We start from the raw sequence: 21,382 nt of genomic DNA on the forward strand, positions 1-21,382 counted from the left end.
GTAAAGTAAAAAGTTGTAAAATGTCTAAGTACATTGCAAAAAGCTTTAAAAGGTTAAATTGAAGGTGGTTAAGATGCCTTCATGATGGAGGAAAAAAAATATAACCCATGAAAATGGGATGATAATAAGATAAAAGATTTAGATAAAGAAGATTAAAAATTTGAAGTGGAAAACTTCAAAAACAGAAGTACAAAAAGGTAAAAAAAAGGGAGAAGATGTAGAAAGATAAAGATATAGGAAGATAAAAAGATGTAGAAAGACAAGAATTTTATACCCACAATATAGGAAATGAAAGAAAACTAGGAGAGAAGAAAGCAACTAAGGGTAAATATAAAAACCTTAGAAGAAAACTAGAAGATAGAAATAAGATGGAAAATGGTTAAAAATGTCAAGTAAAGGTATTTCAGATAGAAAATACAAAGGGATAAGACAACTATGGTTTCAAACCACATCTAAAAATTAAAAGGACTAAAGTAATTCTAAAAACTAAGGCAAAATGCTTTTGAAAGACTTAAATTTAAAAGGATCTTAAAGGGGTATATATCCCCCAAAGATAAACTTAAAATAACCCTTTTTTTACTCTAAACTTTTTAAATTTGGATTCATCAGGACTTAATGCTGCGGAAAGACATATGTATCCAAAAAATGTACATAAGCCTAAGGTACTTTGGAAAGATATTCTAACAGGACATTGGAAAGCTCCTGACCCAGTGTTTGTCTGGAGTCGGGGTTCTGTTTTTGTGTTTCCACAGGGAGAACAGCAGCCGATTTAGATTCGAGAGACACTAACTAAAACAATTTCTACAGACCAAAAAGAAGATAATTTGACTCAAATCCATAACAGCTGATATCCAGAGCTCCAGCTTGGCTATTCTTACATCTGCAACAGTGATTAACCACGGTGCCTTTTTTCAATATCTATTTTATTATTGCATTTTTCCCACATCATAAAGTTCTATTTTATTTTTTGAGCTCATACAAACCTAGGTTAATGTTTTTCTGATCAGCTTTGTTTTTTGACTGTTTTATTTTTTGACTGTGGAGTTTATAAAAATTGCAATGGAGATTTTACCTAGGTAAAGCTACAAGGCTGTTATTATTGTCTTACGTGTTGTATGTTATGAGTGCACTGTTTTGTGTTGCATGTCAGTATGTGTGTATGTCCATATTTTTATATGAGGAGTGCTCATGAAAAAATGGATCCGAATTTTCTTTTTTTTTATTCACGTGATTTAAGTGGTTTAATCTAAATTAGGTAAACAGCTGTTAATGATTGTTTTCAAAGGTGGTTAACAGATCTGTTTGCTTACTATTGTTTTTAAAGGTGATTAACAGATCTGTTTGTTTACTTTCACTTTTCCTTTTCATTATATTTAATAATTCTCTTCAGGATAATGTCTCTTTAACATCATTGCCAGAATTCCCATCTCCATCCCAGTGCCAGTGAAGACTAAGAAAACCAAACTTCAGCTTCTATGATAGCTATCACAGTAAACTGTATAAACTGATGCATCAATGAATATAACTCAACAAGTAATGCTCAATCAAGGACTTGATTTACTTTGAAAGGAAATGAACATATTGATAGACTCCTCCGATTTGAACTGCTTGCAGAACTTGCTTGGACTATATATGAGTTGCATGCATTGTGAACTATCGTCTGGTGCAGCGAATTGTGGTACTGCTGGCATATCCTTGCTGATGGTGTCACTAGTGATGCAATTTCCTTGCCAGCGCACCCCATGTTAATTGTGGTAATGCTGGCATCTTTGCTGATGGTGTCACCAGTGACACAATTTTTCCAAAGGAGCTGTCAATTGGCTTGGTGTCCTGGCATTTCTGTATCCTCCTCCCTTCTACTAGTGATGGTCTAAAATTTGGGGGCCAACAGAGGTGAGGCAAGAACCTCACCTCCCCACTGGCACCAAGGTTAAATTTGGGGGCCAACAGAGGTGAGGCAAGAACCTCACCCACCCACAATGGTGCTTAGGCCTATCCACAAGCATGGCTGAATGCTGGACCGGTAGTCAGTGACGGGTTGATCTGGTTGCAGTGGATTCAACCCAAGACAGGAAACTGACGTCTAAAGGTCAGTTCTCCCATGACGGGTAAGAACCATATGTTGAATTGGACAACCTACCAGGCACGGTCCTTTAGCCACATTGCTTGTTGTTTAATTAATCAGAAGGGGGGAGAAAATTAATGCTGCAGTCTTGGCTGGGCACAGAATCAGGAGGCACTCACAGCCTTGTAGATTCAAACAGAAATTCTTTATTCCCGACTCACACCGCCTCCACACAGGTTCGGGGGCAATCCAATCTCCCGAACAATTCACCTCCTAAAAACTTTTTCTCCAGGAGAACTCAGCGGGAACTCAGGCTGCAGGCACGCCCTACTCCCAGCAGCAATAATCTTCAACCTCCAACTTCCCTAAAACTCCTTTTGTCTTAAACCGGGAACACCCTAAGGAGTGGGATACTTCCTCAAACCTGATCAGCTCTAAACCCGGATCCGCCTTGGTCCTTGAGCAAGGTCACCTTACATGCAATGTCAACAGTGAAATCCATTTAACATGGGGTACGCTGGCAAGGAAATTTTGAAGCTTCATTCCTAATGGCCCTCAGCAGGGGAGAAAATAAAATTACAATATAATGCATATGAAACCACATATCAAGCTTCAGTTTCACCCAAAATAAATCCTCTGCAGAAAAGAACCCCATTTATTTTCAGCACCAACAGTTAAATTATATGAAGTTACATAAAGTGTACAAAAGGTATATAAAGTTCCCCTTGAGAAAGACACTCCTATTACTAACTACTGACTAAAAGGAACAGAAGATTCTTGCCAATAATTAAAGGAAACTGATAGGCAAATCAAATGCACAAAAAAGAAAATTAAAAAAGGCATCTTATCACTACCTCTAAAATATCCCCATTCATGAATGTTCTTGTTATATCTAGAAACCATCTGAGAGCCAGTATTAGTGGTAGAATACTGCCATGAAGATTAGATAAGACGGAGCAATTAAAAGTTTCATCACTGCAGATAAAGTCTGAGACTCTAGAAAACCAACAACATTGCAGAATGAAAACTGAAAACTCAAAAGGAGAATCATTTTGAAAACTAAAGAGTTTTTAATTTCTTAAGTATAACACTTATGACATGAGAGGCGAGTCTGAGGGGAAATATACTTTTCCCTTCTGATGAAAATTCTATTAAGGTTAAATTTGGAAAAGGGAAAGAAACCAGAGATGTATGGAGAAAGGGAACACATTTATCTCTTCTTAATCTGTGTCAAATGAGACCATAGATTATATAAAGCTCCATAATTACACACTTGGTGGTATCCCATTTCTTGTGATATGAAAAAAATGATGCAGAATCATGGAGGCTCATTACTGGAAATAATTTTTATATCTAATTTTGCTTCCATACATCATCCCTGCTAAGGTGCTGCTGATTTGATTTGTGGGTGGGGAGCCAAGAACTGCCACAAGAGAACAAATTCTGCATAAGCTACTATCAGAACAAATGTACTTAAGTGCCACTGCCCTGAAAGGAAATATTCAAAAGGAAGATGGATTAGACAGGGGTCCTTTCCTAACTGAGTTTTTCATTTTATAGGGAGCTAAGATAAAACACAACCTGACTGAAGGCAAAGAGGACAAATGAATGCCAGAGGAGCAATGCAAACAAGGTGCCACCCAAACACTCATCAGTCGGCAAAGATCCTTTCTGGTCAGGTGCTGAAAGCAGGGCTCCTCAGGAAGACAGGATGAGTGCTGCCACCCAGAATGGCAAGAGTCCTAGGGATGAACAGAGTTAACAGGCTACAATGTGAGAGGAGAAAATGCAAATCAAGCCCATTTATCCAAAAGCTCAAAGAAGGAAAGAAAGACGACTACTACATGAAAAATGCCACTTAGGTACATGGAAAAACAGTTCCAAGTTTAAAGGTTACCAATCCTATTTGGTATACTTGAAAGAAACAATAGATGGTTCTTTATATGGAGTACTGCAACTGGGACTCTGTCTAAATATAAAGTTTGTACCTAGAAGCACCATGTTTCAAGATCATTCCCTAAGAGTCAGAAATGGCAACAAAATGAAACTAGTTTTCCATAGGGATTACTCTTATTTTCTGTCTTATTTTCTGCTGTGTGGTGTTTTATTTAGGGTGAGAACTTTCAAGGATGCAACCCGGAATGTCTCTAAACTAGAACATTCCTACAGTCATCAAAGACCCTTGCTACTGTTTTACGTAAACAATACACATATCACATTTTTTTAAATGAAAAGGACAATACTCATAAGCCACTAGGAGGACACTCCTAGTGAATCTCCCCATTTAAAATATCAAAGCATGATATAAACAATGTCATGTCTTTCATCAGAAGATCCATACAACTGGCTGGAAGTAGAACCCCTGGGGGAACCTTCAGGCATAGAATATAGGAAAAGCAGGAAATGGATGACCCAGAAGTTGCAAAAAAGAAAAAAAGGGGGGGGAAAAGCACACAATGGACATAATATTCTGCTTTTTTAGAGTAAAAACAGCACAATTGATTAGGTAAAATACACAAAAAATCAACTTTAAATATGCATGCCTGAGTTACTATCTCTGACTTAATTTACAGGATTAACTCTAATGTCCATGAATCCTTCCCTTTTGAAACAGCAAAGCTAAGAATTGTCATGTTTTCACCATGACGACCTTTATGATGTGTAGAGCCTTCTGGAACTTGATGTGAGGGGTAGCAACCACAACCAGTTCAGTTCTGTTTCAGAAAGTCTCCTGACTTTCTATGCTGTGCCAGGCCTTAGGTGTGTTAGGAGCACAGGGCCTGGCAAAGAGGTCAGGTTAACTCTACAAAGACCCCAAGAAATCAGTCATTTAAATCTACACTGCTACCCATCAAAATTAAGAATATAACACCTGTCAAACTTTTACTTACACTTCCGGCCCAAAGTTCTGGTGATACCTCTGCAAGTTTATAGTAGACAAATACAGGGTCACCTTTTTTAAAATTTACAAAACGACAATCTGGTCCTGTGAAATCTTCAACAGCTTCACCTCGATACATTAACACTGTATATAAACATTGAAAAAAGAAAAAAACAAACATTAGGATTTGATTTTTCACAGTCCATATTGACTCATCAGGAAATATGAATCCCACTATGAACAAAAATCAAGTTTTTCCAGTACTCTCTGGAATCACTTTTAATTCACCTGCTCAAAGTATCTAAAATCCTTAGAGATTTTATTGCTATAAAATACAATATTCCCTGCAATTAGACGAGGGAAAAGGAAGCTTCTCTATTTTTCTCTGTGCTGAGAAATAAAAAGCAAAGTGGCTACCACCAACCATAGCTGGTTTCAGTGAAACTCTTGGTTCTTGCAGGCCTCCTCAATTTTTTTCTGTTTCATAATCTTAGAAAGCTTCATTTTGCAAATATGTAAATCCAAGTGTAGACATGGACAGGCTTAAGTATGGCTTCATGCAGAGGTAATAGGGAAGAGGTTAGAATATCCAGGAACCCCCAAGGGGTTAATTAACTTGAACTAACTGCTAAAAGACATTACCTTTAAGTGGCTGCAAGTGCTACCATGCAGCCGTAAACACTGTCAATTTCATTTGCAGCAGAGTTGCTGTCTCTGGGTTCAGGATCTGGGTAAATAACCAGGAAATATATTTTCTCTGAGCAAATATTGTTGACTATATCCAACATTAAGATTGTTTCAAAACATCCTCATTCGTATTTTTTTTAATAAACAAAATCAAAAGTGGGTATCCTATCTGACAAGGAACAAGTTTAACCACGAGAAAAGGTCAGGCAATACCTTCATGCTTAAAATGCAGGACTAGGATCACAATTGATCTAGAAACTGGTAGAAGCAACATTTTTCTTTTGGTTGACCAAATAGACAGTTTCTGATTTAAGATGAAATGGACAATAGATGTATGTAAAAAGCACAAAGAAATGGAAATAACACTTTTTCTAAAAGCCAATTAGCAGTAAAATACACGAGAATGTTTGTTTTATAAAAATATATGTCTGAGGAACAAACACAGATTTGGAGAGGGTAACTTGTTTTTTTGAAGCTAAAATAGGACTATTTTCAGAACTGTCAGCATCCTAATTCATATGTAATTAAGAGGCCAAGTTGAAAGTGAGAGACACTTTAAGGTGGGGAATTCTCATCACAAGTGGAAATGGCAATGTTTCTCTTGTTCCCCCTTAGGTCATAGAGGATTTATAAATCAGTAATATATTAGGTGACAACATAATGCATACTATGGAGCACCTATTTAGTTCTTTTTTTTTTTTTTTGGAGCACTTATTTGGAAGGCACACAAGGACACCTTACATACACACCTCACTACTTCCTACAACGCAACACAGACCCACCTGTTGTTTTTGGTCACATCTGTTTGGACACAGGCCATTTCTCAAGTTATGTTACCCCACTGAACCTAACCAACACCATGTCTTAGTACTGACGAAGCATCAGTGATGAGATTGTCCAGGTATCCCACGTAGGATAGCGCTCAATAGCAAAGAATAGCAAAAATGAAAGAAAATATCATGGCAGCTGCTTTGCTTCTCTGAGTGTTTATTTATTCCAGCCTTAGGGTTACCTCTAGGAACTTCTTAACATATATTGGAGACATCTTTTTTCTTTATTGAAGTGGAACAAACAATTCAAATTACAAAATTTGGTTTTGGTAACACCAATTTAGACATAAAGAGCTCAATGGTAAACTTCTTGGCCTTTTTAGCATGAATATTTTAAAATATGTACTGCTTACAATTTATGGACAACACAGTCATCAAGTTGCAAGGTTACTAGAAACCAAGCGGGAGTCCATAAGAAGTATTCTGGGCCAGTAAATATATAGAGGAAAGAGGTTCCAACAACACTAGTGACTGAGTCTAAAACTGAATTGGCTTATAAAAATCTTGGAGTATTTTTTATTGTTATTGCAACAAACCTCTTCATCTGAATCTGAATGGCTACATCCTCCCCACTGCCCACCTCCAATCCAGGAATTCTGTCCGCTTCCTGCACACAGAAGAGGCTGCAGTTCCCAGGTGGCTGGTGCAGATCCTTGGCCTCTTTCAAAAGCAAAAGATTATTGGCCCACCTGCTACCCTACCTCAAATATGAAGGGAGGCTTCTATGCACAGAAATGACAGGATTGAAGCAGAGTCGGGGCCGAGACCTCGAAACACATTGCGTGCCTGGACTCGGTGCTCTTCCCAAGCCTAAACTCTAGTCCCTGTTAAAAGGCAAAACCAGCCCAATCCCCAGTGCAGCAAAAGGACAAAGGGGCCAGTGAGCCTTTCCCAAGGAGCCCCACCATCAACCTGCCGCGGGAATTAGGGCCACCGAGCCCTGGAGAGCATCTGCCCTGATACTGCACCGGCCCAGGTCCCTGTAGAGGGGGCAGAAAAGCGCTCTGCTACAGCGTGGGCACAACCCCATCACCCACTGAGATCCTAGGCGAGTCCTGGAAGGGAATAAACTGAGAGCTGTCCTTGGGGAATCGTGTTTCCCAACCCCCGCCTCAGTCAGTAGAGAAAAATAAAACGCTGGCAACAAGTGGGAGTCGAAGCCCCCCACAACCCGAGCGGGCTGGCTGGGGCGCCAGCAGAGCCAGAGGGGACACACGCAGGGTCCCGAGGCTCTGTCACTCCTGCTCCCCACCCGTCATCCTGCGACCCCCCTCACCCAGCCCTTGGGGCTGGGGACGAGGGAGATCGGAGCCCCATGCGGCCCCAAAGAGCCACAGTGGAGACCCTGGGCTGCCCACCCGCCTGTGCACTCACTGCTGCATTTGTCGTCTGCACAGAGTTTGTGTTTCGACCAGCGCTGGCCGGTGCTCAGGTCCGGTTGGCCCGGCACTCGCCAGTTCGGCCACAGCACGAACAGCCAGAAGAGCACCATGAACAGCCAGAAGATCAGCACCTGCGCCACAGCCATGTTGTGGTCACCTGGGTGAGCCGGTGAAGTAGGCTGTGGCGGGTGTCTGTGGGCGCGTAGGAGGTGGGGCTCAGGGGGCGTGTGGGTAGCCAAGCGCAGAGGGGTGGCGCCAGGAAAGGCTTACGCCTTTCCCGGGTGACACTTCAGCAGGGATATCTGGGGGTCAGTCCACAGACTCTACTGGAGAACACACAGAGCTGGAGCTCCGTCCTTCTCTAGTCCAGACCTTCTCCTCAACTGAAGACCTTCTCCTCTAGTCGCTGCCTTGGCAACTAGGACTCTCCTTCTCGTCCAATCACCTGCCTTTGCTTCTGTGCCCTCACAAGCGACCCTCCACATGATTCTAGTAGTCACCCACCCATCCCCCCCCCTGCCAACTGGTCCTTTCTGGCTTTCCTCAACGTCTCATTTCTGGTTCATCCTGAACTAGCCCACTCCACCATCACTCCCATCCCCCATTCCTGGTCTGGTACCTCCTTTTCTGAACTACCAAATCCCACCCCTGACTTGTCACAGCTAGTCTATGGTTCCAGGCTCCCTCCCCTTCAAACTCCTAGAGGTTCCTTGAAGCCCCACCCCAAGATCCCTCTGATTAGGAAAGGGGAAGGTGAATGGAACTGTGAGTGAGGGTGTAAACTGGAGACAGTGGCCTGCTTTTTTTTAAGGCGGGGACAGGTGGGGGCAGAGAGATGGACATTAGTCTTCAGGCTAAGATCTTGAGATTCTTATCTTTATCCGTAAGGGAAGAAATTATTTAATTCAAAAGCATATTTTTAACTCTCATTTTGTGCTACCATTCATGCCAGACGCTGGACGAAGCCCTAGCATGGTGTGGGAGTGAATGAAAATCAAAAGACAAGATATCTGGTCCTGGTCCAAAAAAGTCCACAACTTAGTGGGAACCAACTGACAAAACCGATTGTCAGAGAAGAAAGCTAGTAGCTAACATTTCTTGAATGCTTTCTTTATGTCCAGTTGTTATTCTGAAGGTTTTATACATATCAATTCATTTAATCTTCATAACAATAGTACCTTACAGTAGTAGTAGGTCCTATTCCAATCCTTATTTTAGAGTAAATTGAGGCAGTCACACATCCAGTGATTAATGGAGCTAAGTATCAAGCCCAAGGAGTAGACTCCTTTTCATCACAACCTATCAACTAACAAGCAATTGTACTTTCTGACAAGAGGAGCAAAATCTGATTTAAATCATAATATAGCTGAATTACTGATATGTACAGTTAAGGGGGGAAAGGCACAAGCTAGCCAGCCCAAGGAAGAGTGTCTGCAATGCTCCCATCCTGGGTGGAGCCATTCTCGTTTGTCTGTGACCAAGGGCTTGTTACTATAGTCTCTGCTAAGGTTATTCATCAACCTCCAACAATGAACCCATCAGTTGTTTCTCCAAATTAACTGAATCTTTAAAACTTAGAAAAAAGAATGTAGTCCACCATGTTCACAATGTTAAATAAAGAAAACGATGGGAAAAAAAAGGTGTGCACAAACATTTGTCTACAGGGGCCATGAGAGGTCCCCGTTGGTCCAGTGTACTTCTGCGCTTTCTGGAGAACCAGTGGATCATACAGAGAAACTGTCTATCTGAGTCATTCTTCATTTCTTTTCTACCATGTATTTATTATGTTATAAAATGTATCTAGTAGGCATCTCTAACAACATGTTGAAAACTGAACTCATTTTTCTCTCAAAATCTGCTTTCAGTCTTCCCTATCTCAGAAATAAGAATGACAATTTAATTCCCATTATCCAGGTGCTCAAAGCCCAAAACTTACAAACCACCTTTGATCTCTTTTCTCTCACATTCCAACTCCAGTCCATTAGACAATATTATGTCTTTATTTTTATAATTTTATTGAGATATAGTTGACCTACAATAAATTGCACATTTAAGGTGTAGGATTTGATATGTTTTGACATGAATATACCCATGAGACTATCACCAAAATCAAAAAAGTATTTCATCCTTCTTTGTAATCCCTCCCCTCTCCTTTTCTGGGCTGTCTCCAAACATCTCCTGTCATCATAGATTGTTTTGCATTTTCTAGAATTTGATATAAATTATAAAGCATTTTATTTATTTATTTTTCTGACTTCCTTCTTTCCAAATAAGCATTTGAAACATGCCCAGAATCTGACCACTCCTCTGCATCTGCTAAGCCAATATACAGGCCAAACCCACATCATAAGTCAACTGAATGATTCCCATAGCCTTCTTCTGTCCTTGCTTCTGCCCTCATTTTCCCCAATATCTATTGTCCTGATGGCAACTAGAGTGATATTCTTAAATATAAATTTGATTGTGTCTCTCTGCTCAAAATCTTCCTATAGCTTCCCATTTCCAAATAAAAGACAATGACTTTAGCCAGGCCTGGTCGTACCCATCTGTAATCCCAGCAGCTCAGGAGGCTGTCAGGAGGATCCTGAGTTCAAAGCCAGCCTCAGAAATGTAGTGAGTCCCTAAGAAACTCAGTGAGACCCTATCTCTAAATAAAATATTTTAAAAAGGACTGTGGGTGTTGCTCAGTGTTTAAGTGCCCCTGGGGGTTCAATCTCTGGTATCAGGGAAAAAAAAGCCATGATTTTATTATGGATTGCCCTGCCTTATTATGGACTGTTCTTATTCAATGTGACTCCCCTCATCCTCTTCTCCCCATTTCCTAACATTCTTCTCTTGTCTGTTAGTTCCATTTAAATACACCAATCCCACCCCTGCTTCAGAGCATTTACACTTGCAACTTTGCCTCAACCTTAACTGCCCAAATCATCTAACTAGCTAACTACCCCCTCACTTTATCATGTCTCTGTAACAGTGGCATTTCATGTGATAAAGACTTTTCCTGGTCATCCTACACAAAATATAGCCTCTTGTCATGACTATCAAGCCCATTACCCTGCCTTTCTTTCTCTTAAGACTTGCCTTACCACTTTAGACTTCTCTTACCACTTGCCTTACATTTGTTTATCTACTTGACTGCTCTGACCCAACCTCAAACACAATTTCCAACAGGAGCAGGAAATTAGTTATTTTGTTCACTACTGTTACATCAGTGACTAGGGAAATGCCTAGAATGTATGAGAGAGTTAACAAATGATTTGATGGATAAACTCATGGTTCCAATAATATTATAAATATACTACACTATTAACCTAAACACATATATTAACTATTAAGCCCCCATATATAAATAGTACTGAGAGGAAATAAGCTATGAGAACAAGGCATTTAAGGTCCACCTCTCAGCAGCATGCATCCTCAACTCCAGGAATGTACCCCTGAATGTGTTTGTTGAATAAAAACATACTTGTGTGGAGAGTAGTTGTTTGGTTACATGATACTGGAATATTTAAGTAGATCTTTTAAAACTAGTTTTAATTTTTTCTTATTTTTCTTATTATAGAATATGGTATGTTGTAGATTTTTTCTTATTGTAGAATAGAAATTAATGATAATTCATTGGTGGAAAAATCAGAAGAGCAAAATGATCTAATTGCATATTACCTTCTTGATATTTACTTTGACTCATAATCAGATATACTTTTATATGCATAGTCAGTGCTTCCAGTTACTGAAGAACTAGCTGCTTAGTTTGTAGAGTTTTCAATATTTTGATTTATCAGTATTATTTTTTAAACTTATTGCCTTAAAGACATATTAACTAGTCTGGTGGATAATGAGAAGAAAATTTCTCAACTGGCCACAATAAAGTAGTGGTGGTTCTTTCTACCAGGATACATACAATTAGTGGATGAATCAGCATTCACTTTTACTCATAGCATTTAAATATGTGGAATTGATGTTTAACATGTTTAATATAAGGTTATATTAAAAACCTTCAGAAAAGGAACAGGATAGAATGTGGTGGTGATTGTTGGCATGGAGATAAATAATCTCAAGTGAATTATTCTTTAATACCTCAAAGGGAATTCTTACGGGGTAAGGGTTGAGTAATTGTTAAAGGTAAATGTGACCAGTTTGGGTGGAGGGGACATAAAATTCTAAGATATAAAGGGTTCCTAAAGTCAGAGTACAATCTAAATGAGACAAAAACATATCTGAAACAAATAATTGGCAGCATAATAACATATACCATTGGAAATTTGTGAAGGCACTTGCCTAGGAGCATTCAGTAGGCCTACCGCTGCTGTTACCAGGAAGAACCTCATCTATTGTAAATGATGTGCCAGAGAATAGTGTTAAACATTTATGGAAGACTAAATCTCTCCAAGAGGGGCAACAGATTTACCCTCGCATATGAAACATTGGAAAAAAAGTGGACAAAATACAAACAACAGTTCTCAGATATTAGATAATAAGCAGCATAAGAGTGACCTCTAAGATAAAGTTAGGCATGAGAGATGAGTGCTAGGATTATCCCAATTTACTCCCTGGAAAGAATTTTTCAGGCCACATCCAGAGAAGGAAAACTCAAATAGAAAATCTCCTGAGTTGAAGAGATGGATTTTAAAGTCTGAAGAGACTGACGCAGCTAGAAGTCCCAGAGCAGAATAAAGGAGAGAGTAGAGAACTGCAGATGGAGGGAGAGTGTGTACATGCACTAGCTCTCTAGACATCTATGGAGGGTTCCCCTGAAGTCTGCGGCTATGTAACAATGGGCTCACATGTAAGGCCAGAGAAAGAACCTTCAGAAAGGAACAGAATGGAAGGTGGTGGTGATTGTTGGCATGCAGATCAATTTTTGTAATCACCAGCTAGAATGGAAAATCTATAATAAAAGGGCATCAAGTAACATAGTCAGTAAAAGGGACAAAATAGCCCAAGATTTAAGGTAACTCCTGTCTAGAAGAATCTTAAAAAGATAAAAATGTTTCCAAGATAGTTCAGAAAAAAAGCTGTACACAGCTCAAGAATATTTAAAAGAATACAAAATATCCAGTACAGAACAAGGTAAATTCACAATGTTTGGAATCCAATAAAAATGTATGAGGCATGCAAAGAGCGAGGAAAATATAACCCATGTTGAAAAGAAAATTAATAAAAATGATCATTAATTACACTGTGATAGAGTTATTATACAAGGACATTAATACAGTTGTATACCATATGTTCAAGATGCTATGGAAAAGCATAAGCATGTAAAGGAGAAAAAGAAGATATAAAAATGTCTGAATTAGATAAAACAGATAAAATTAGATAAAATCAGATAAAACAATGGCTAAGGTGAAAATTACACTGAATGAGATTAACAGCAGATTTAACATTGAAGAAGTCAATATCAGCAAACTGAATATGCAGTGATAAAGACTCCAAAATCAAACACGGAGAAAGAGACTGAACTGAACAAAGCATCAGTATGCACAGCTTCAACCAGTCCAATATATATGTTATGGTAGTTCCTAAAAAGGTGGGAAAAACACATTTGAAAAAATAATAAATAAAAATGTTCTATATCTGATGAACACTCAGATTCAAAAAGCTCAATGAATAAGAAAAATGATAAAGATGACACAAATTTACACTAAATGCTTAAAACCAGTGCTAAGAAAAAAATTGAAAAGCATCTACAGAAAACAGATACCATTATGTACAAAGGAGTGAAAGTAAAATGTCAAAATTCATTCAAGAACCATGCAAACCAGAAAACAGTACATCAACATTTTCAAGTTCTGAAAGAAAAAAAAAACTGATATCCTAGAATTGCATTCCAAATGAAAATATTATTTCAAAATGATATAGTCTTTAATGCAAAAGAATTAAGTTAAGCCCTACCCCACATAAAAATTACCTCAAAATGGACCACAGACATAAATGTAAGAATTCAAAATGGACAACACATATATATGTAAGAACCAAAACTAAATGTAAGAAAGCATAGGTAAATCTTGGGGTAGACAATGACTTTGTATTTAAGACACCAAAGGCCCAAGTACCAAAAGAAAAAATAATAAAGTAATGAACTTCATCAAATTTAAAACTTTTAAAGGCTACCATCGAAGAAAGTGAAAATACAATCATAGAAGTAAACATTTACAATTCATATAGTTAGAATATATATAACTACCTAGAATATACAAGCAATTATTATTGTTCAATATGAAAAGACAAATGGCAAGAAATTAGAATAGACATTTCTCCAAAGAAAATATGCAAAAGCAAATAAGCAAATGAAAGGATACCCAGCACCATTAGGGAAATGTACAACCTCAGTGAGATACTACTTCACATCTATCAAGATGGTTATAATCAAAAAGATAATAATAAGTTGGCAAGGATGTGGATCAATGGGAGCCCTCACACACTACTGGTAGGAATAGACTACAGACCTAATTGTAGCAGCTAAACCTATACAACTTCTGGAAGAAAATATAAAAAGCTGCTTGGCAGAGGCTTTTAAAACTAACTAGCTCTCTCTGCCTCACGCTCTCTTTTTTCCTCTCCTCAAAAACTTTGTCTCATGCTGGGCGTGGTGGTGCATACCTGTAATACCAGTGGCTCAAAAGGCTGAGGCAGGGGGATTGCAAGTTCAAAGCCAGCCTCAGCAAAAGTGAGGCACTAAGCAACTCAGTGAGACCCTGTCTCTAAATAAAATACTAAATAGGACTGGGGATGTGGCTCAGTGGTGGTATGACCCTGAGTTCAATCCCCAGTACCAAAAACAACAACAACAACAAACTTTGTCTATTGTATATTCATTGTTATGGAAATGGAAAGGTAAGCTGACAGACTACGAAAAAGTACTGGCAAAACATATCTCTCTCAAGAGAATGATATCTAGGATATACAAATGATTCTTATAACTTATTAATAAGAAAAATCACCCAATTTGAAAAGATGGGCAGAAGACTTTTTTTCTTCACCAAAGTAGACACAAATATGGTGAATGTGCACATGAAAGGATATCCAACATAAGTTGAAATGTAAATCAAAACTGCAATGTTATTACACATACAGTAGGATGGACAAAATTTAAGACTCATCATAACAAATGTTGACAAAGATGAAGACTATGGTATCTCTTAGAACTGCAGACTATAATATGTAGTACAAACAATGGCACAAACTGTTAGAAAACTGTTTGGCAGTTGCTTTACAAATTAAATCAAATCTGTCGAGATATTTACTCCAGAGAAATAAAAGCATACATCCACACTGAGACTTTTGCACAACTATTCATGGTGGTTTTATTTGTAATAGTCAAAAAATCTCCAATGTTGGACTGTGGGAACATGTCTGTCTTACATGCCTCAGAACCCTTATACTCATATTAACCATATAATAGACATTTGATTACTAACTCTTACATGAATGTAGAGATTGATTTTTTTACTGTTAATAGAGCTTCTCTTTTATTAAATATAACAGACAAAAGAAAATCACGTATAGCACAATGAATTATCACAAAGTAAACATATCCACTGAACCCTAACCCAGGTCAAGAAATTGGACATCAAATGCACTTTCATGAGCCCTTTCTCATTGCTCCCCTAATTATTCCCTCCACTCCCCCAGACCTAGGCACTATTTTAACTTCTAATAACAAGGATTAGATTTGCCTGTTTTGTTACTTTATACAGTGTAATCATACACATGTGTTCTTTGGTATGTATATAAGATGTTGCAGTTTCTATGTAAGTTGACCTAAGTGTCTCTACCACTATTGATGGGCAAAGATAAAAGTAAGTTAGTATTTTTACTTGAAACTGTAATAGATCTAATGTACTTGATTTGTTTTCCTGACACAAAAGAGTATAAAACTAGAAAAACTAAACATTTTCAGGTATTAATTTCAGACATGACTGTAGGCCTGGTGCACAAAACACAATTAGGGAGATGAAGCTCAAGTAAGATGGGGGTCATACTGAGTTAAGGAGAAAATTATCAAAGTGCAAGATTATCATAGTGGTTGGAATTTTGTGGACAAGAATGTCTGAGCTATTTATGGTGGGTGCAATGTAATTATGTGTGTGTTAGAGAGAGAATACTAAAAGCCTGGAGGAAATTCATTTTTGATATGAATGTACCAGATGAGACTCTTTAAGGCTTAGCAGAGTTTGACTACTATAAAGGAGACTGAAGATGATGCTAAATGGCAATGTTGGAAGAAATGGTTTCCAGCAGAGTCAGGTTGCAGCAGCTTCATTAATATATCAGGTACTTAATTAAGAGTTCAGGAATAAGCCTTAGCAAAAAGAACCACACACAAAAGAGTAAAGGAAAAATGGTAGACCTAAATTTGAAATCAAAATTGATTCATGCTGAAAATGTATGTGGCAGCCAGAAAGAAAAAAGGAAAAGAAAGGTGTGTGTGTGTGAAAGGAATCTGACGACAATCAAAGGGAGATCAGTAGAATAGAGGAAAGGGATCAGGGGAGAGAGGAAAGCAGGCAAAAGAGAAATACTCGAGAATGATATTGGCTGTTTTATCACTATATTGTACATATGTATGAAAACATAACAACAAATCCCACCATTATGTACAAGTATAATGCACCATGAAATATGGAAATAAAGAAAAATACCAAACCTAGTGAGGTGAGGTGGAATATGCTTATAATCCCAGTGACTCAGGTAGATGAAGCAAGAGGATCACGAGCTCAAAGCCAGCCTTAGTAAATCGAGGTACTAAAGCAGCTCAGCAAGACCCTGTCTCTCAATAAAATACAAAACAGGTCTGGGGATGTGGCTCAGTAATTGAGTACCCTGAGTTCAATCTCTGGTACCAAATAATAATAATAATATTAATAATAATACCAAATCTAATATGATCAAAACAATTCACCAGTAATTAGCCTGCATGACACATAAAACAGAATATCCTTTATAGGAAGACAATATAATCCAGACTTCCTATGATGTATCATCTATAAATGACCAGAATATAATTTAAAAATTGTTTTTTGGTACCAGGGATTGAACCCAGGGGTGCTTAACCATTGAGCCACAACCTCAGCCCTTTTTTGCATTTTATTTAGATATAGGCTCTCATTGAGTTGCTAAGTGCATCCCTTAGTTGCTGAGGCTAGCTTTGAACTCTTTTTTTTTAACAATTTCAATTTTTAATAATGGAAACATTTTGCTATTCCAGAAAAAATTTCAGGGGAGAAAAATCTTCCCTATAAAAATAAACTCATCAAAATTATAAATATTATAACTTTTTTACTTCTGCAATTTAAAATGCTCCCCTGCAATACCACCCCTTCATATAACACCTTTCCTGTACCATCACATTTTGAAGAGAAAACAGTATTACAGCAAAGCTCAGGTTTAATTTAACGTAACATTTGTAAAATGACTTTTTAAAATCTTTGGCCTTCAGAGCCTTTATTCTTATTTTACAACATTAAAAATGCTGCTGTAGTAACCAGTGTTTGGGAGAGAATATCACTCTTCTAGAACCATGAACAGACAGAATTTTAATACAGTAACTTCCAAATTGTAACTTGTAGTGCACATAACAGGGAGGTTTGGATAAACACAGAGGAGAATATGCCTATTTCAGACAATCTACTTCAAGTAAAAAAAAAAAAAAAAGAATTCACAGATACCCATCAGCTACTACTTCAGGTTCTAACAGTGTCATGAATCTGAGAAACAAATGCTTCACAAACTATAAATTTACTGGGATGAGTAATTAAAAGACCAGGTGGTTGATAACAGTATATTCAAACCCAATCCACAGTCTGAATAGGAAAACCAGTATTAAAATCATGAAGGCATTCCCTGAACAACAAAGGCCAAGTGTTGGGTGACAATGTCACTAAAACCTCATTGACACACTAAAAAGAAGTTACATGCAAAATTAAACAATGTGTGCCATGCATAATTTATTAGCTTTGAACTCTTGATCCTCCTGCCATAGCCTCCTGAGTCGATGGGATTATAGGCATGTAGAATATTATTAAATTTTGCCAGAATGCAAAGAAGATAGAAAAATGAGAACCACAAGAGAAAATGTCACATATAAAAAAAGTTCCGTGAACTGACCCAGATGTTAGGATTAGCAGAAAAAAAATTTAAAAAGTTTTTATAACTAATTTCAAGGAATTAAAGAAAAGCTTAATCATAATGAATAAGTAGATATGGGTGTCAACATATAAATGAAAAATTTCTTTTAAAAGAAATAAAAAGTATAGTATTTGAAATGAAAAATTCATGAAACAAATCTATCATCAGATTATATAGTGCAAAAACAGCAAAAAGTTAACTTGGAGATAGACCAATAAAAATTATCTGGTATAAAAATCAGAAAGAAAAAAAATAGAGACTTGGTTACTATCAGGACAAAGTGACCTAACATACATATAATTAGATTTCTAGAAGAATAGAGGCATAAATTGTACAGAAAAAATATTTAAGACAATGATGGCTAAAATTATCTCAAATTAACAAAAAAGATGTTAACAGATTTAGGAAACTCAGTGAATACTAAAGTTAGTTACAAAGCAAATCACATCTAGATGCACCAGAGTCAACTGTAAATAATCAATTAGGAGAAAAAAGGTCTTGAAGGCAATTAGAAAAAAGTGGTGTGTTACGCATAGGTAAAAATGACTAAAATGATAGCTGACTTCTTATCAGAAATGAGAGATTAAAGTTAACGGAAAGGTTTAAGGTGCTAGAAGACAAAAACTGCTAATCCAGGATAAGTACTCTTCAAAACTGAAAGCAGAATAGACATTTTCAAATAAATAAAAAGTAAGAAAATTCAATACCAATAGATCTCTACTATTAACAATGCTAAAAGAACCTCTTCAGGATAAAAGGAGATGATCCATCAGGTAGAAACAGATGCACTGTGTGTTTTAGTTCACTGTGTAATAAACTTAATGGTTTAAAATAAAAATTCTTTGTTATTTCTCCTTATTCTATGATTTGGCTTTACATAACCTGATGGGTCCTTTGCTCTAGGTATTTATTAGTGCTTATGTGGTTTCCTTTAGCAGGGATTGTTTAACCAAAGGTAGAACTGACAAAATAGCTTTGTTTACATGTCTGCTAGCTCAACTGGTTGGGTCAGGCTTATCTCCTCAAATGCTTTTAGTCATTCAGTCATTCTAAAATTTTTTATTTGTTGATTAGATTTCTAGAGGATAAAAGTAGAAGGTATATACCTTCCCAAGGTGTTAGGTCTAGGATTGGCATGGCATCACTTTCACCAAAAATATATTTTGTTCATTAAAACAAGACAAAAGACCAACCCAGACTCAGCGGGTGGGAAAATAGATATTACTTCATAATGAGAGAAGCAACATGATACAGGAATGTGGAGAATTTGGGGTAGATATTTTTAAAGACAATGCACCATAAACAGAAATGAAAAGTACTAGAAATACTAAAATGTAGGTAAATATAAAAGGCAATATGTATACATATTTATTCTTGTAATTACTTGGAAACATGACTAAGGTAAAAAACATAGGGCATACAGCTGTAATATGTATGACGACAAAGCACAAAGGACTTGGGGAGATGTGAGAAAGTATCACAATTTAAATTATGAAAACTGTGATAAATTGAAGAATGCATTTCATAATTCCTGGAAACATTGCTAAAACAATAATGTAAAGCAATAAAGCTAAACGCTAATGGATAAATTAAATAAAATTTAATTTTTATTTAATGTAATTTTATTTAATTACATTAAATAAAAATATGAATAGAACAAAAACAAGAAATAGATAAAAATACATCATGAATAGTAAGCCAAGAAGAATGTAGATGCTATACTAACATCAGATGAATTTAATTCAAGATAAAGAGTTTTATAAGAGATAAGAAAGACATTTCATAATACCATAATGTGTTTTTAAGAACACAGAAACACGACACCATACAACCAAACATTTATATGCCCCAAATATATGAAAGCTGACAAAACTGAAGAGACAAATCTATACTTTGAATTTTTAACACCCTTTTAACAACTGATAGTAACACTATAAAAAAATCACTAATGATACACAAGAGTCTGAACAAAACTATCAACCACCTTAACCTTATTGACATTGACTGACAATGCCCAAAAACTCCAGAATATATATTCTTTTCTAGTCCTCATGGAAACTTGCAAGATAGGTTATATTCTTGGCAAAAAATTTTAAATATTGAATTTCAGTTTGTTTGCTGATCACAGTAGAAATAAATGGGGTATTCTTTAATAAAACTGGTCATTAAATAAAAGCCCTACAAATCATCAATAAACAGTGTTTTAGTTATCTATTGTTATATTTTTAAAAATTCCAAAATTTAGTGGCTTTAAAAAATAACCATTTGCCGGGAGTGGTGGTGCACACCTGTAATTCCAGTGGCTCAGGAGGCTGAGGTAGGAGGATCGAGAGTTCAAAGCCAGCCTCAGTAATGGCGAGGCACTAAGCAACTCAGTGACACCCTGTCTCTAAATAAAATACAAAATAGGGCTAGGGATGTGGCTCAGTGGTCGAGAGCCTCTGAGTTCAATCCCCACTACCAAACAACCATTTTATTTCTCATAATTTTGTAAGTCAAGACTTTAACCAAGGTTCTGCTCCAGTGTCACCTAGGCTCACCCATACAGCACACGCCTGATTTAGACTACAAGGTCTGAGATGGCTTTGTATGTCCGGAACTAAGGTGCTGACTGTTGGCTTTATGTAGTCTCCCTTTCCATGTGGTCTTTCATATGTCAGGGGCTTTCTTCAAATGGACTCTCCCTCCAGCAAGATAGCCTGGGCTTCTTTACAGTGTGGCACAGGGTACCACAGAGAAGAAAAAATGAGTTTGTGCCTTTAAAGGATACAGTCAGTCCTTCCTCAAGTCTCAATCTTGGGTAGGATCTTGGTCCATGCATTTTGGGGGAATTTATAGTTGGATGACATTTTAATCTACATTACTATGTGAAATGTCTTTGTTTTCATGATTTCATTTTTGCTACATTGTTTCTTTTCCATACAATTAACTACAATATAGGATAATCTATAATGTCTCTTCAATTGGTTGTGTGAAGCTTGCTCTATAATAATTTATATAGAAAAAACTTATGGGAATAATATTCTCTAAATGACAACTTCCTGATTTAAAAACAAATAATTTGTAGCCAGTACAATAGTGCATGCCTATAATCCTAGCTACTCAGGAGGTTGACAAGTAGGAGAATGGTAAGTTTGAGGAGAGCCTGGGCAACTTGGTGAGACTCTGTCTCAAGAAAAATAAAAAGAAAACAAACATTAATGACTGCAGATGTAGCTCAGTGGTAGAGCACTCCTCAGTTCAATCCTCAGTGCTGGGGGTTAAAAAAGGTCATTCATCACCATACTAAGACACTCCTTAGAGAAAAGTAATTGCAAGAACATTGTTCTCCTTCCTTGGGATATGTTTTTTTTTTTCTAGATTAGAATCTAGAAAGCCTTTTGTGTGCTTTGTGCTCTCATTATGGTTA

General features: G+C 37.1%; 1 protein-coding gene across 4 annotated transcripts in view; it reads right to left on the bottom strand.

Annotated features, from left to right (window-relative positions):
- Nucleotides 1-21,382, bottom strand: part of LOC144373873 (transport and Golgi organization protein 1 homolog) — a 75,623-nt gene that overhangs the window by 43,316 nt on the left and 10,925 nt on the right. For 3 of the 4 annotated variants that reach the window (XM_078036825.1, XM_078036828.1, XM_078036824.1), the window contains one exon: nucleotides 4,957-5,090. In XM_078036825.1, coding sequence (XP_077892951.1) covers nucleotides 4,957-5,085 — 129 coding nt within the window. In that variant the 5' untranslated portion in view covers nucleotides 5,086-5,090. Of the gene's footprint in view, nucleotides 1-4,956; nucleotides 5,091-5,588; nucleotides 5,730-21,382 lie in introns of those variants that run through there. The other variant, XM_078036827.1, reaches the window with a different exon arrangement.

This window comes from Ictidomys tridecemlineatus, unplaced genomic scaffold (genome assembly GCF_052094955.1).
Source record: "Ictidomys tridecemlineatus isolate mIctTri1 unplaced genomic scaffold, mIctTri1.hap1 Scaffold_52, whole genome shotgun sequence".
Classification (NCBI taxonomy): Eukaryota; Metazoa; Chordata; class Mammalia; order Rodentia; family Sciuridae; genus Ictidomys; species Ictidomys tridecemlineatus.